Consider the following 17,472-nt stretch of genomic DNA (forward strand, 5'->3'; position numbering starts at 1 on the left):
CACTGGGCGGAGAACAGAAAGGAGAGAGACTCCAGCCTCCCTCCCTATTCTGGGGTGGCAGCAGGAGAAAAGGCAGGTGTGCAGTACTGGCCAGAGCTATGACTACTGGATAAGGGGATTCAGGAGCTCATGGCAGAGCGTGGGGGTGGTAGCAACTACCGTATTTTTCTGTCTATAAGATGCCCCCATGTATAAGATGCCTCCTATTATGGGAGACTCAGATTTAAGAAAATGGGGGGAGATGTATCCCTGTATAAGATGCCCCCTAATTTTTGACATTATTTTTAAGGGGAGAAACCTAGTCTTATACATGGAAAAATACAGTACTTTGAATTTTTCCTTGCTGCCATTTGTAATTGCTGGTCCCAATTCAAACTGAACCTGGGAGAACTTGCCCTTTTCTCCATGAACGGTTATGAAGTGAGACACTAGTAATACTTTGCTTTCCAGCATCAATAACTGATGCTGTAGAATCATAAGAAGTCTACTGCACTTTGGCTTCGCACACACACACAAAAAGGTTAGAGCATTCACTCCCACGCAGAGGCTCTCCCGCTGGTACGGTAAAAGCTGCGCACAGCGAGGCTGATAGCAGCATTGTCTGGAATGCAGTCTATCTTTCTGAGCAGCAAAGGGAAGATATTCCTCCAGTTGTCACTGTGTCGTGCATCTCTTTCCCCTCCCGGCCTTTCAGCTGGAAATGAATATCTGCTTCATTGTCCACGCTAAGAAATCGCTCTAGGGTGCCGCTGGAGCAGCAGATTTCTGCATTCCATCATGGTAAAGGCCGCATTTCAGCAATTACTTATCACCGGCTGAAATAATGGGGCAGAGGGTAGGGGTGGAAACATGACGGCAAAAAGCAACTGCCTGGAGATATGAGCAAAGTATGCCTCTGCCATGCTAAACTAGCAACCTGCCCTGCTGATGCCAAAGCATGAATGTATTCCTAGCAAGTGGACTGGAGCCAAGAGAGCTGCCAGAATTCAACACAAACACACACATACACACGATGGGACATAACTAGTCCAGGGAATGCCCTACTGATGGTCAAAAAATTCAAAAGTCAGTGAGGCACAGATGGGGAACCTGTAGCCTTCCATATTGCTGTACAGGAACAAAGGAAGCTGCCTGGTACTGAATCAGACCATTGGGACCATCCAACGCAATACTGTCTACACAAACTGGTAGTGCCCATCCAAGATTTCAGATCTGTATCTCTCCCAGCTTTAGCTGGAGATACCATTGAACCTGGAACAGCAGGTGCTCCACCACTGAGCTTCTACTCCCATCGTGCCTGACCATGCTGGCTGGGGCTGCTGGATACTGGAGGGCAACAACATCTGGGGGACACTAGAGGTTCCCACCACTGCTATGGAATGTTGAACAACTGGGAAAGACAGGTCCCCACCCCCCTCTGTAATACAGGAGAAGCATAATAAAAAATTCCTTCCAGTAGAACCTTAGAGACCAACTAAGTTTGTTATTGGAATGAGCTTTCATATGCATGCACCCTTCTTAAGATACACTGAAACAAAAGTCACCAGGCCCTTATATATAGTGAGAGGGTGGGGAGGGGTATTACTCAGAAGGGTGGTAGGAATGGGTGATTGGCTGATAGGTGTGGTAAACCTGTTGACAACTGTTAATGACAGTAGAAGCATGTTATGTATCATGAAAGCAGGTGAAAGCAAAGGATATTTTTTTATTCCAAAGCAGCCATGTGGGGCCTCAGTTCGGTATGTACTCCTGATCCAGACTGGGAGCCCATGCTGGTTTTTCTTAGAAATCCTCTCCCCACTTCAAAGGTACAGTTTGCTATAATCACCTTCAGCGACAAATAGCAACTATGAAGGGAAGGGGGGGTGATTTTCAACAGACGCAGACCTGGGCCCAGATCGCATCCCTGCACAGCAGTTTCTCCTTCAAAATAAAAGCAGTCGGCCTGAGCACACTTTTCTAAAATGGTGAATAATCTAATGCACAGTTTGACTCTTAGCACCACAGAGCATTTGGACACTCTGCAGACCAGCTCATGGAATCAAGCAATTTGTTGCTGTGGAACTTGTTGCAGTTGCTATTTATTAACTGCCTTCCACATAGATACCTCAAGGTAATGTAAAAAGAAAAAAGAAAACAAAATGAAATGAAATGAAAACAGTTAAAAACACAAAATACCAACAGAATTTGTCGTGGATGATTTAGCTGAGATTCCTGCACTGCAGGAATTCTATGACTGTGAATGATTTTAAGAAACAAAAAACAGTATGTACACCCATGGCAGAAACCTATTTATCCAGCTAGAGAAGCTTGTCTGAACAAAAATGTATTCAGATGCTTCTAGAAATTGCAGATAGTTTCCTGACAGGAATGGCTTCACAGAACACGGGTGGCCACACTGATAGCCCAGCTCAGTTACTATGAGGCAGACTTCCAATATCTTTGGAAACTTGCAGGAGAAGCTTTCTTGCAGACCACAGTGACCTAGGACTCAGCTACATTAAGAAACAGTGATTTGAACATGCTATAAACACACGTTTCCTGCACCAGAGAGCAGGAAATTTTAAAACACGATTTTCCATACAGATTTTTTTCTTTTGTTATAATGATCTAATTTCTGACTTATTTACAGTGTTCTTCCCTTCCTGTGTCTAGATCCACACTTAATCTGTCTAGTACCCTGGTCCTGATCTATATAAGGCCTTATATGTTAATACTAAAACGTTGAACTTGGCCTAGCAAGGTACTATATGTTGGTGGCAGTTTGGCCTCACAAACATCCTAGCCTTCACATTATGCACAAGTTGCAGCCTCCAGACAAGCCTCAAGGTTAGCGTCACATAGAATGTGTTGCAGTAATACATCCTTAAAGTTATCCATGCATGGACCACTGTGATAAAGCCAAAATACAGGAAGCTTATGACAAACATGGTTGGAGAAACTCTATGGACTTTGATAGAGAAGCTTCCAGCTTACAAAACTCAGGTCTCTCCATGCTGTTCAAGTTTTCTAGGCCAAGGCTCATTTAAATTTCTGGATTCGTTTTCTTCAAATCAGATGAGATGACGAGGCATCCGAATAAATGCTTTCTGCTAGCCAGCATATGATTCCACTTTTCAAAATTAGATTTTGCAATGGTTTCCTCCTGTATCTCATTTTTTGGCGGTCTCAACTCATTGCCTCCAACAGTCCCTTCCAACTTAGAGCAACAGCGATAAAAAGCAGCTGAAAGTGTATCTTGAAGGTGATGCATTCCAAAATCCAATAATGGCAAAATGGAAGCAACTGAGCGAGCAAAAAGCAAAACACTGCAGGCTTTGTTCCACAGCCCTGTACTAGTACGACAAGCCACCCATAATCTTCTTCTGCTACGGCCAGACAACTCAGCAAATTGCTGCATGCTGACTAAAGCAACAAGGAGAGAGAGATCAACAGGTTCAGCTAAGCAGATAAGGGATGCGACTAAAAATAGAAAGCAGGGTGGAACTTGGAACCACAGTTTTGGCAGATGGGAGAATTAGCATGGAATCATGCTAAGACCAGTAACTTCCTGTTTGGCCAGTGCCAGAATTATTACACTAACTTTATCTGAGTTAGTTGCTTCTGCTATTGCATAGGACTAATGTCACCTGAGGAACATCCACTTCCCAGGGCCAGCTCAGGATATTTTGCAGCCTGAGGCAAATGGTAAGATGGTGTCTTCACACAGCTTTCACAACCAGAAACCAACTGGAATGCCAGTTGCACCTTCCTTCCAGCACCAATGGTGGAATAGCATTCTTCCCTGTACCTCAGGCAGTAGGTCAGATTTGAGAGGGGGGACAGGACAGGCCCCTCTTAGATGAGAAACACAGAAGGAACAGGCAGGAACTGTTGCTGCACCCTAGCCATCTGCCTCTTGAGGTGGTTGCCTCACTTTGCCTAATGCCAGGCTGAGGGACCCCTGGTCCCTCAGATGATGATGGGACTCCAACTCCAATGGCCAACAACATTTGGAGGGCCACAGGTTTCTTCTTAGGCCACTTAGATACAAGTATGAAGGAAACTACATGTCCACATCAGGCACCATGAGAAACAGACAACAGACAACCAGTATGTAGTACAATGCAGTGGTGCTTCTGCACAGTAGGCTAAGATGCAAATGAGTTTCTGAGAGAATTAAGTTAAAGCCGAGGTTAGTAAGATGGTGCTGCAAGCAAAAGGCCTACAAACTAGAAGAATGAAGCAGAGGTGGAAAACAATATGAGGGAAGGAAGCTGATTCAGCTTTTTTGTTTCCACTTTCAGCTGCCACCTCATTTCCACAAATCACTTCTCACTGAAGTAATCATCTCACACACAAGCCCCACGAATCCAGGCAAGATCACAGGAAGAGTGGTGGAAGCATCAAACATTATATAACCAAGATAAAAAAGCAAAAAGAGGCTGTAAAAGTGAGAAAATGAAAATGCTTTGTGCAAAGAAGAGATCATGAATAACTCAGTCATAAAACAGTTGAAAAACCATAAAAGGGAATGGGGGACAGAAAAGCTTTTGAGTGGAAGGAAGGGGAAATTAAGAAAATATCCACTCATCTTAAAAGTTGGAAGGCAGCAATCATGCGGGGAAAGGAAAGGGGGTGGGGAGCAAAATGAACTTGGTGTTGGAGCTGGGGAACAGACTAAGAAATGCTACCCCTACTAAGAGTCAACCCACTGAAGTTAATGGGCCTGGCTAACATGGGTCTCCTCTGGATAGGACTTAGTTGAATACCATCCTCTCTTGCCAAAAGCTTAACAAAAAGTCAGCTCTGAATATGCTCAGCCAAAGAGGAACAAGAAGAGATTTCCAGAGTCTAGACATAGAACACTACCCAAGATTGGTTGGCGAAAATTTAGTGAAAAAACCTTGGTCTTCAGCACCAGTTTCCTTTGTTCCTCCAAGCATTTAGGCTCGTGCAAATGCAGTTTATTTGACAGTCAGAACAGCCTGAGTGTCGGGGATTGAGGTGTTCAAAAATTTATACAACACCACCAGTTTTCTGAGCCTTTCATTCAAAATGCAATGAGTTATTCTGCGCTCACGAAAAAGTGGAGTGGAATTTCCCCGCCTTCATAACTGCCAATAGGTGGAGATATTGCTTAACTCTGCTGTCTGGGATGCTGAAGTCAATGGCTTTGAGGGCCTAATGATGTCTCTCATGAGTCCCTCCAGCATCCCCTGGGAAAAGAAACACGAGGAGGTGTCATCCTCATACTCAATTGTTGGCTGCTTGCAGGGAGTTAAGGAAATACTGGAAACAATGAAGTCACATCACACATTGCTTTGAGGAAACTGTTACCAGGGAGATGGGGGAGGAAGGAAGATGCTGGTCAGCGGAAATCATTTAAGTGTCTAATTAGTCTCTTAAAATGCCAGTGTAATTGGGAGTTGGGGAGTTGAGGCCTTTGTCTAGCTCTGTTGTCACTTTGTCTCTAGATTAAGCTCTTGTGGTCCCTTTTATTGCAGCATGGCAACATAAGGAAAGCAGTCCTCACTCAGCCCATCAGATCTTTTCCACCCACATACTTTAATTGCAATAGAAAAGTACAAAACTCATGCTGGCTCATTTAGCCTTATCATTATTATTAAATTTTAGTCACTTTTTTCGCAAAAAGTGTCTCAAAGCAACGTACAGATTGATCGTTTGGGGGGGGGAGAGAAGTCTAATGCATTCACTGTGATCTAATGTTTGATTAGTTTCTTAGTGAACGAAGGCTTTTAGCATCATGGATTTGAAAGGCTGTTCCTGTTGAAATCTGACAGGTGCTTATGATTCTGAAATGCCATTGCCTGCTGAAATTGTTCATTTCACCAAGTGTTGTTGAATTAATTTGATTCCATGTTAGTCAGTTGCTCTGCATTTTATACGTTAAAATTTTAAGATGTTTTAAAAGTTTTATTGTACACCACCATGATGTTTATATGAATTGGTGGTTTATAAATATTCTTACAAGTAGCCAATAGTGTTTGTTTTACAGCCCATTAAAATAAAAGTCTTGTATCCATTTATTATAGTATTCCTCAATCCTGGTTGGAACGTGATCCCAATCCTACAAACCTGACATGGGAAACAGGTGCTTTGCATAGTGAATAGCACACACGTAACTTCTAAACAGAAAGCAAATGTGATGGGTTTGAATCTACAGTCCTTTCAAGGCCACTGAGTTCATAAAACTGCTTTATGACACCAATCCCTTGTTTTATTGGCAGACAAAAAGATAGCAGAGAAGTTTCCCAAGAGTCACATGGCTAACTTTCAGGCAAAACAATTTCAGCACCGTGCAAGTCTGCATGCACTTTGTATCATTTTCCTTCTGGAGAAGGGTCATGATTTTATTACTTGTGAATAGCAAACTGTGCTGTGATTATGTTTGCACTGGGAGAAGTACATCTGGTTTCCTCAAGGTATGTATTTGTTGTGTAAAACCTAAGCAGCTGTAATCAGATATGGTCTTACCGCCCTCTTTCTTTTTTATAGAGTCAGGCAGCAAACTCCAGAAGGTGTGCATGTCCTACAAACAGACACTCTAGAGCACAGCTTTCTGAACTTTTCGTGTTGGTTACACACTTTTTAGACACAATCATTTTGTGACACAGTACTTCAGTTTTGCTAGTAAACCAGAGGTTAAACTAGCCCCTTATAAGAGCATTTGCGCGACACACCAAGACATTGCAGCCGACACACCAACGTGTCATGACACAGTTTGGAAAGCTCTGCTCTAGAGAGATCAGCCCATGTCTCTCAGGCATGTTGTTCTTAACAAATATTTATTAAGGAAGAACCAAATGGTAACAATGATGAATCAAAGAGTGTTCATTCAGAAGTAAGTCAATTTAAACCAAAGACAGTCAACGTGATGCCTCTTCCACCCTAACCGATTTCGGCAAAACCCAGAAGTGGGAGAGGGTGGCTCAAGGAAGGAATATCAGCTGGCATGGGCAAAGGAGGATGCAACATAGCTCTAATTTGAACTAATAGGAATCAACATAGGAATCACACTCATGAGTCCTATACAAAAGTTGGATGCATTAGACCAATGACTGAATACTCAGGGGAATGCTATGTTCAAAAAAGTTGCTATGCTGCTTATCAATCACTTTCCCAATCCAACTTATTTCCTTCTCCTCTTCTCCATAAGTGCTGCTGTATAGAATCTCTCAGTCTGAAGGAACTGACAGACCATACATGCATTTCATCTTCTTGGCCCTGTAGGGCCCCATATAAAATTGGGAATAGCCCTAAACAGTGCTTTTTTTCTAAAATAATAATAATAATAATGTTTAGGGGTACTCTCATTTTCCTACTCATATTGAAATACTGCCCCTCAATGAGGCCAAACTTAGATTCACAAAATGTTTAGGGGTGTGCATAAAAAAGCACTGGCCCTAAACAAACTTACTAGCGAGTAAGCTTTATTGAGGAAAGTTGGACTCACTTTTGAGAGTGCAAAAGTGAAACTGTGCTCAAAACAACTCCCCTGTGAGAAAAAGTTGCAATCTTTGGGGCTATTGGGTTTATTGGAGAAATGTTAGTAATGAAGAGACAGAATAAACAAAAATGTACATGGTGTGGAGAAGAGGTTGCTGATCTCCCTAATCTAAGGAAGATGATGACACAGGAGGGGAGACAACTCAAGTCCTGTTTGCAGATTCCCACAGGCCTCTGGTTAGCCACTGTGAAAACAGGTGCCTGATCCAGCAGTCTTTTTAAGATGCTGTCTAGGTTTGTCATTGCTTTTCTCCCAAGAAGCAGGCGTCTTTTAATTTTGTGACTGCTGTCACCATCTGCAGTGATCATGGAACCCAAGAAAGTTTAGTCAAAACTCTCCACTATGACCTGTCCGTCTTGGGTGGCCCTGGATGGCAGAGCTCATAGCTTCTCTGAGTTATTCAAGCCCCTTCGCCACGACAAGGCAGTGATCCATGAAGGAGAACCCCAAGAGTGGACAACTTTAAACGGTGATTAGATGAATTCATAGAAGATAAGGCTACCAATGCCTACTGGTCATATGCCAGGTTCCTGGGAAACAACAGCAGGAGAGTGCTGTTCTGTTTATGTTGCCCTTGTGGTCTTCCTGGTGTCATCAGGTTGGCCAAGATGCTCGACCAGATAGTCATTTGGTCCAATCTACAAGCTCTTGTTCTCAGCATGTATAGGATGTCAAAGAAACTTTGCCATGTGGGTTACATACAACCACCCATTCCAAGCTGCTCACACTTTGAGACCAACAGAGGCCCTGACTACATGCCCACCACTACCAATAGAAGTCGGTGACTATTTTTGGATAGGCAACTGCATTGCATTATGCATATATAGAAGGTACCTTTAGAGGGTTTTGACTTTTAAAAGGGCAGCATATATTTAAACAAACAAATAAAATGCCAGCTATTTATATACAGTGTGCCTAAGTTGCCTAAGAATCCTCCGAATCTATGATTCTTTTACATAGCAATCCTGATTTGCAACAGAGATGGGAAACCTGTGGCTTTCCAAGATGTTGCTGGACTACAACTCCCATCAGTCCCAGTCAGCATGGTCAATGGCCAGGGATGACAGGATTTGTAAGCCAGAAAAATCTGAAGGACTACCCAGATATGGAGAGTTGCAAGTTCCCAATCCCTGATTTAAATGTAAGGCTAGAAAGACAGGCGAGGAAACAAAGATGATTGTCAGAAGGAAGAGGAAATATGGATTAGAACTGGAGGAGTTGAGAGGCAAAGGGTCGTGTCCACTGAACTACACAACACACACTAGATTACATCCAAAGACGAGGATGTGGCCCCACAGCTGCAGGAATCACAACACAAAGGGGACACATGTTTCCTGACAAGATGCCAATTTCAAACATTCCTTGTCCAGTGGTGGCTAAAACTGGGAAAGCCAGAAATTATAGAGGTCTGGGGCAGCCCTCCAGATGTTATGGACTGCAACTCAGCCCCAGCCAGCATGGCCAATGGTCAGGGGTAATGGCAGCCTTTGGGGAGATGACACACTGGCTAGCGGTGGTATTAGACAGTATTGTACTAGGGGGATCTGACTTTATTGCCATTTCCTTACCTACAACATAGCCCTGGGCGCTGGGAAGAGCAGCACAAAGTAGTTGTGATTGAATAACACAATTCCAAGACAGCTGACGTTGTCAAACTAACAACCTGGTGATCAGGCAGAACATTGGCAACAGGTGTCTGATGATGCTGTGGAAACAAGGGGCACGTGGATCCGCAAAGAACTACTACAATGGGTGTTTGGCAAGTTCCCTTGCAGGATAGAGGAAGGGAAAGAAACTAAACTAGAAACCTGTAATATGTGGCGAGAAGCTTTCCAGCTACCATTTTTTAAAAAATCAGATTTTAAGCACCTGCAGAACCAGGTTGTGAATACTGAACTCTCATTATTACTTGGTAAGACTCAAGAAGGGAAAAAATGAAGGCTGTTTCCATACAAACTAATTATGTTTAAGGCTTCATTGATTGGTATCTACTCAGGGATGATTTAAGCTTTTATTCTCCCATCTCTGTCTTGCACAAAGCTGCATATTAATTAGACCATGCTGGCTGCTGACAGACAATAGTTGTTGTTTTCTTAAAGAGAGTTGCAAGTGGTATGTGAGAGGCAGCACTCTTGATGTACAGTTCTTTTGTCACGCTGTGTTGTCTCTGGTCAAACGTGTTCTGCAACAATGCAGAGGCAGTACTAACACGAGAACACACATTTTGGGTACCAATTTTCTTTTTGCACAGCCCTCAAGCAAACTATTGACCAACACAGATGAAAGTTACATTGGTTTAAGAAGGGATCTTGGGGGGAAAGAAACTCGAATGGCGTTGCAATACAATGCATCTTACCCAGAGCACACGTACTACCAGGGAAGCAGTGTTCTTCGCACAAACCGAGGTATGGGGAGACCACGAGTTTAACAAGCTCCTCCAACTGCATGAAGGCCTTACTGGGACCTGTAGGTTCATGTACTCCCTGTGACAAAAAAGCATCCAACAGATATACATATGAACATATATATTTCTTTCACAATACTTTCAGAAGAAATATAATTGTACGCACAGGAAAAAATTGTGAAAATGAAGAAAAAAGAGCCTGTTACATAATTATCCAACAAAATGCAGGTTGCTTTCAGCATTCCAGCCAACCCTCTTTGGGATACTATAAAGTTTCCATAAGTGGCTCAAAGAAGTCATTCGATTCCCCTCATATCCTGGTTTTCTGTTTCTCTATTCCAATGGACAGTCAGCTTTCTGCAGCTCCTGAATATGCTCAGTCATCATTGGGCTTGGGTATCTTTTTGAAGGAGGGCTGGGGTTAGAAATATTTGTACTTCTGCAAACCTCAGGGTTCCTCCAACATTGCAGTCACACCCCACTTGTTTCTCAGTGACCCCATTTTGGCTCCCATACTGTTAGTGCTCAGTTCACTGTTGGTGATGTCTGGCCACCTGATATATGTTACAATGCAGTACTGTTAAGGATTTGAAAAACTTAAGACAACCATTCGGAGCAGTTCAAAAATACTTAATGCTTTACAGATGTACACCTCTTTCTAGAACTCTGCAGATTCAGGCTATGGTAAGCTATCCGAGCTAAAAAGGACCCCCTGCTAAAAAGGACCCCCGAACCTGGTATGCAAATGTAACTTAACAGAACACCCTAGAAGATGGATAGGATCCAGTGGGTCAATGGGGTTGAATAGGACTTGCCCCAAGGGAAGACCTGTTCTGCTAAAATAAATATATAAAAGCCCTCTAAGGCTGAACAAGTAGAGTGGTGCAAGCTTTTCAAGCAGCTGCACCAAAATGGATTTAAGTGCTTGCTACAGAGGCAACAAAATGGATGGTGTAAGCCTGGGAAATAAGAGAGTGAATAAATGTTGAACAATCCTCCTATGAAGTTGGAACAGGGAACATGATTAAGCTATCCACAGTAAAGAAAGTGAGAAAATGCAAAAAACAAACAAACAAAAATCCTATGGTACTTAATGAAAACAACTGTAAGGTTTGAGAGTAAAATCCTTCATCATCAGATGCATTAAAAGTACCAGAGATTGATTCCTCACCCCGCCCCCATGAGACAGGGAAATGAGGAGGAAGATAGTTGATAAAACAGAAGGTATAGTCTTAGTTGGTTCAGATGAAAGACAAAATCTGCTTATTGGTATCCCTTTACTAAACGGTTTTGTAGTTAGTAACTTACAGCACAATCTTAGTTGTGTCTGCTTAAAGGTAGGTCCTATTTAATTGAATGGGGCTTTCTCTCAGGTAAGTGGGGTTAGGACAGCAGCCTTAGTCTATGTCATTCATAGCAACTGCTCAATTGCACTTTTCTGCTCTGCACAGGTTTTCCTCTTTCTTCATAGTATACAGAAACCTCTCCAGGCCACCTACTCACTAGTCATTAAACAAGGCACATATGATAAGAAGAAACACATTGCTCCCCACCTGTAAAATCAGCAGCATCTGGACAATGGAAGGTGGAAGCTTGGTTTGGACCCGAGGAAGAATCTCATCCAAATTCACTCTTAGTAAGACCAAATCTCGGAAGCCGAGCAACGCAATCTGGCGAATAGTCAATTCTTGGCCCTGTACACACATTCAGAAAACAGTGGGGGAGTTAGTGGCTGTTGGTGCTGGGGTACATTTAACTCCATCTGACACCAATTTCAGAGCAGCTGTAAATAATGTCAGGGGTTAATTTTATGCTTTCACGTAAGAACTGGGGAATGAAGAGGGACAAAGAACATAATGCAGCATATGACTGGTCACATGAAGTTATAAACCTAACCACTACAGGCATGTGGATGGAGAGGTATTTACAGTGGTTAGTTAAAGAATCTGGGGAAAGGAAGACTTCCTACACAAGCAGGTAAATTATTCTACAAGTGGTAGCTTTCCTAGTGTTTGTTTGTTTAATGGCATTTATGAACTGCTGAATATTTTTAAAATATCTAAATTTTGTGCAGTATAAAAACAAACAATAACATTAAAACAATGCTTAGTAGTGCAATAAAACAGTATAAAAACAATAAAATAGAAAATAAGGAGATTCAAAGCAACTCCCAATGCTTCATTGCAGCGATGAATCTATCTCCCCCCTCAGCCACAACCCAGTTAAACTGTGCCCTATATTCTCCATGGGAATAGTTATATAGGTAACCGCTCCGCAACCACTGAAGCAAATCTCTGGCTGGAGGGAATCCACATTTGTTAATCATCAATTCATAATGTGGTTAATGATGCAGCTAACATCTTCATCAAAATGCAAAATAGGAACAAAAGCCAATAGCTCCAAAGAAATGCTTTGCCCCCTTTGGGTATCAGAGCAGGTATTTATGGGCATACAAAATAAAGCTGTAGAAAGTATGAGATTTCTGCAGGGTCGCAGCATTAGCTTTGTAAGTGTTAACAAGCTAAATCAAGCACATAGTTTATCTTGCAAATTTAACCTGCTGTGAAAATGTACTTATTCACATATTAAATCAATGACAGGGCTTACCAAGGATGGAAGTTTAAGTGTTATCTCTGCAAATGGGTGTCTTCAATCCATTGCTGAGATAACAGGAATGCAGGGATATGTGACCATTTGCAGAACAGGATGGGGAAGTCATAAGTGGTTCGCGCAAACATGCACACACATCAATTATTACCTGCAATGCACCAATTGTCCAAGACCCTTTCTACTGCTTCTGTGTTGGAAGTCTAGCTAGAAGTGGGGCATGGGGGATAATGTATCTGAAGAAAGGGGAACTTTCTAGGAAGGATCAGTGTTTGGAAAAGGATTAAGCATCTCCCTAGTGCCTCTTTCCCTCAGAGAGTCTATTTCCTCATATCATTCAGTGTTACAAACACTTGGCATTCTCTCTAGTCCATTTTCAGGAACCAACTTGGCGAAACAATTATTTCCAAGTAAACATTGTGAAGTTAGACTTGTGAAGAGCTTTGTAAGGCTTTCAAGTTGTGCCATGAACTATGTTTGCTTTAAAAGCACATATAACTCAGAATGGCCTTTAACACACATACACAATAATGGGGGGAAAGTCCAGAGACTTCAGTTGTATTCCTTCCACCCCCCAAAAAAGTTCAGAGTTCAAAAAGCTTAACTCTGGACTTTACATAAATTTACAGGAACCAAGTTTAAAATTAATAATGAATTCTATTTTATAGATTACATAATCTTGAACCAAATTTAATATTTGGCTGGCCATGTTGTTTTAAGGAAATCAAAACTTTTATTGAATGATTTGTGGGAAAGGAGATCCTGATGAAAGATCTCATTTATAGCAAAGTGTTGGTGCAAAGGTTTTGCAGGATTCTACACTATCATTCCTTTACAAAGGAAAGATGGGAGAGGGGGGAAGTGGTATGACATAACTTGAGAAAAATCACTATGAAGCTTTCACATATTTAAACTTTATATAAGTCAAGTACTTGACAAGTTGCCCCATAACTAAATAGGTAAATGGTATTACTAAGTGGTAATAAAAAGGTAAAAAAGGTAAAGGACCCCTGGACAGTTATGTCCAGTCAAAGGCGACTCTGGGGTTGCATCACTCATCTTGCTTTCAGGCCGAAGGGGCCGGCATTTGTCCACAGACAGCTTTCTGGGTCATGTGGCCAGCATGACTAAACTGCTTCTGACACAACAGAACACCATGATGGAAGCCAGAGAGCACGGAAACGCCATTTACCGTCCCGCCACAGCCGTCCCTATTTATCTACTTGTACTGGCGTGCTTTCGAACTGCTAGGTTGGCAGGAGCTGGGACAGAGCAATGGGAGCTCACACCGTCAAGGGATTCAAACTGCCGACCTTCTGATTGCAAGCCCAAGAGGCTCAGTGGTTTTAGACCACAGCGCCACCTGCGTCCCTTTACCTAAGTGGTAATATTGTCAAGTGGATTCAGAGCTGGTTGGAAAACTATTTTCAGACGTGTTCTCATAAATGAATCCTCTTCAGACTGGAGGGGTGTTTCAAGGGGGCTGATAGTATCTAGCTCCCACCTAAGGTGATACCTCCCCCCAACACTGGGGTTTCTGAAGAACCATATTGCCATGAATAGAAAGTAAGAACTGTCTGATTAGGTGCCACCATTCAGCTCTCAGACTTTCAAAAAGTTTGGCTTGGCAGACTCTGTAATAAAACATGTTTATTGTTCTTCAACCTTGGGGTCCCCAGATGGTGCTGGACTACACCTGCCAGCATCACCAGCCAGTGTAGCCAATGTTGAGGGATGCTGGAAGTTGATCAAGGGTCTGGAAACCAAGCCTTATGAGGAATGGTTGAGGGAGTTGGATATGTTTAGCCTGGTAAAGAGAAGACAGGGAGGAGATGTGATAGCCACCTTCAAATATCTAAAGGGCCATCGCATGGAAGAGGGAGCAAGCTTGCGTCCTCCTGCTCTGGAGAGTAAGACTTGAACCAATGGCTTCACATTACAAGAAAGGGGATTCCAACTAAACATCAGGAAGAACTTTCTGACAATAAGAGCTGTTCAACAGTGGAACAGACTCCCTTGGAAGGTGATGGACTCCCCCTCCTTGGAGGTTTTTAAGCAGAGGTTGGATGGCCATCTGTCATGGATGCTTTAGTTGAGATTCCTGCACTGCAGGGGGTTGGAGTAAATGACCCTTGGGGTCCCTTCCAACTCTACAGTTCTCTGATACTATGATTCTATGACATTTGGGGATCCAACTTTGAAAAAAAACTGTCGTAGAATTTTAAAATTGGTGCTTATTGTTTAAAACCACATTGTGACGTCTACCTTCAAAGCAGTGTACCATTGGGTGAAATTGACTTCTCAGCTGATTTACACTCCAGTTCTGAATACACTACAAGGAAAGACATTTCACTTTTTTTAAAAAAAAAAGTCTTATTTCCATTTAATATTTTAAGGATTGAGACATAAATCACTTTAAAAGTAGCAAGAGGGAGACCATAGCCTTCTAAAACAGGCATTCTCACACATACCGTCTATCATCTGCTGCAAGTATGGGAAATAAAGAGGGATAGGAAAGGAGGAAGAGAGAGAATTAATACAGACATCATGAGAAGTTAGTATATACATAGCAAAAAGCAAGTATTTCCAGTCTTCTAGACCTTTTGGAAATTGCCAGGTTGTGAGCTGAGTAGGAGGCTTGTATCATGCCTTTAGTAGATATTTTGGAGCTGGAAGTGTGGGGGGGGATAAGCCAGCCAATACCAGATTGCCAAGGGCAGACATAGAAGCATGTGACCTTCATAAGAATTTCATTCTGTGGGAAATTTATGCTGCCAGAAACTCCTCATGCCCAGACAAGATTTCTTCTTTGGTTCACAAGGTAGCTGTCTCTCATTTAGGTGACTCCTAAGAGGCCAACTCCTTGAGGCCAACTCCTTGGGGGTAGCATAGGGTGGGGGGGTGTGGATATTATCATTTAGGTCCCTCAAGTTCAAGAATAATTACTATAGCAGGGAATGACTGGGTATTCTCTGCCCTCTTATCTCAAAGTAGCTATTTTAAAATACCCATTTAAAAGTTACTCAGTAGTTAGGATTGTTAGGGTCTGTCAAGCAAACAATACATAGAATGGTTGGTCCTTCACTGAAGCCAACTGAGTAAGAGGCCAACAAATTTTTTGTTGTTCCCCTGCACAAGGGGGAGGAGAATCCAGCCCACAAACAGCAGAAAAATTAAACTGCTAACTGTTGCAAAATGCACACCCTTTTAACTGTCTGGATGTGCCTTTTCGCAAATCAACCCATGGTTTGAAAATGAAGAGCCAGCCTTGGAAATGGGCACTCCCTTCTCTCCACAGCTACCCTTCTTACAAAATATATTTTGTGTGTGCAGTTTGTAATGTCTTGATATGAACTACAATGACAGGACATGATATACAATGTACAGTATACTATAAATTTTTTTTGGGGGGGGGGGAATGTACTTTGTTTTTGTAATGGAGCCACTTGATCCACCAACAGGAGCCAGGTGGAAAAGTGTGACCAGGGGGGTACCCTCAAAATTTAAGAAGAGAGCCTGTCTAAGTACATGCTTACCCTCAGAATTTGTTTTCAGTACCAGAACTTTCCCACAAAAATCCATTCCTGGTTATACACACACATCCTCTTTTCCTTTTCAGCAATCTGGTTTTTTATGGGGGGAGGTGAGAGGCCTTTCTATCTGTTAACCAATTAGGAGTCAATTGTGGATAGAATGAAACTCACTGAGAGATCTACCAGTAGATTCAAATCTACTTTCTTCGCATCTGCTATAAAGGGATTGAAAGGGAAGCCTGAAAGGAAATTTACATGGGACATCCAGATTTGAAAGGTCTAAAGAAATAAAATTGGAGTTTTTACTCCTAAATATAAAAATCTGGATGGAAGAAATGGGCCTTTTTGAGATAGACTCCTTCCGAGATTGGACATTCCAAATTAAAGATGACTGGTAAAGGACTATGGTCTAGATAGATGTGGGAGCTCCAGGAAGACATCAGACGTTGATGAACATTGGGAACGCAACCGGGAAAGGGGGGAGGGAAATTTGGAATCCAAAGGGCGTAAAATTATATTTGATTATTTTAATTATATTTTATAATTTTATCCTTATTAATTATATTTGATTATTTTAATCTGTATTGTGTATCAAAGGGGGGAACGCGTGGAAGGGAACAGGTCGATTTTAGGGGATGGGAAAATATTTTTAAAACTGGGCTAATGATAATAAGTTCAAAATCTGGGATAAGAACTTGCTGAATTTATTTGTAAGAATTGGAATACAAGAGGGGGAGGGGAGGGGAAGTCCTGGAAATATGTTATTGAAAATAAGATTTTAAATTCGGATGTTGTTTTTTTTTTGTTGTTGTTATAATTGGAAATTTCTAATAAATATTATTAAAAAAAACAAAAACAGAAAGGAAATTTACAAAGGGCAGAAATCTTGGCCTTTAAGGAAGCTCCAGAGAGGTTCATTCTTTTTGACCTCTTGGGTGTTTAGATGTCAATGGACCATTTGTCCCACATGACAACTCCACTCCATTAGCATATCAAGGTATATAACAGTAGCTGTTCTATTACAAAGGAATTTCAGAAATAGACTGGAAAGAGAAGCTGCTGAATTGCAACTTATCACCAAACTTAAAACTATGGAGAGACCTGGTTTGAATAAAGACATTGGATTCTTATCTCATTATACATGACAAAGCCATTTTTCACCTTCTCACCCCTTGCTTTTTCCTGTTAGACCTATTGCAGTCGTTAAGAGTCGTCAACAGGCTCATCGCAGCTATCTGCCAATCACCCATTCCCACCACCCTTCTGAGTAATACCCCTCCCCACCTTCTCACTATATAGAAAGGTCCGGTGACTTCTGTTTCAGTGTATCTGAAGAAGTGTGCATGCACACGAAAGCTCATACCTAGAACTAACTCAGTTGGTCTTTAAGGTGCTACTGGAAGGAATTTTTTTATTTT

At 42.0% G+C, this 17,472-nt stretch overlaps 1 protein-coding gene across 7 annotated transcripts in view; it reads right to left on the reverse strand.

Annotated features, from left to right (window-relative positions):
- The window catches only part of PRR5L (proline rich 5 like), a 67,683-nt gene that overhangs the window by 8,258 nt on the left and 41,953 nt on the right, over window positions 1–17,472 (reverse strand). For all 7 annotated transcript variants that reach the window (XM_081835885.1, XM_081835884.1, XM_081835887.1 and 4 more), the window contains exons 7-8: window positions 11,468–11,608; window positions 9,867–9,993 (exon numbers count right to left, since the gene is read on the reverse strand). In XM_081835885.1, coding sequence (XP_081692011.1) covers window positions 9,867–9,993; window positions 11,468–11,608 — 268 coding nt within the window. The remainder of the gene's footprint in view (window positions 1–9,866; window positions 9,994–11,467; window positions 11,609–17,472) is intronic.

This window comes from Podarcis erhardii (genome assembly GCF_964252035.2).
Source record: "Podarcis erhardii genome assembly, chromosome: 1".
NCBI classification, from domain to species: domain Eukaryota; kingdom Metazoa; phylum Chordata; class Lepidosauria; order Squamata; family Lacertidae; genus Podarcis; species Podarcis erhardii.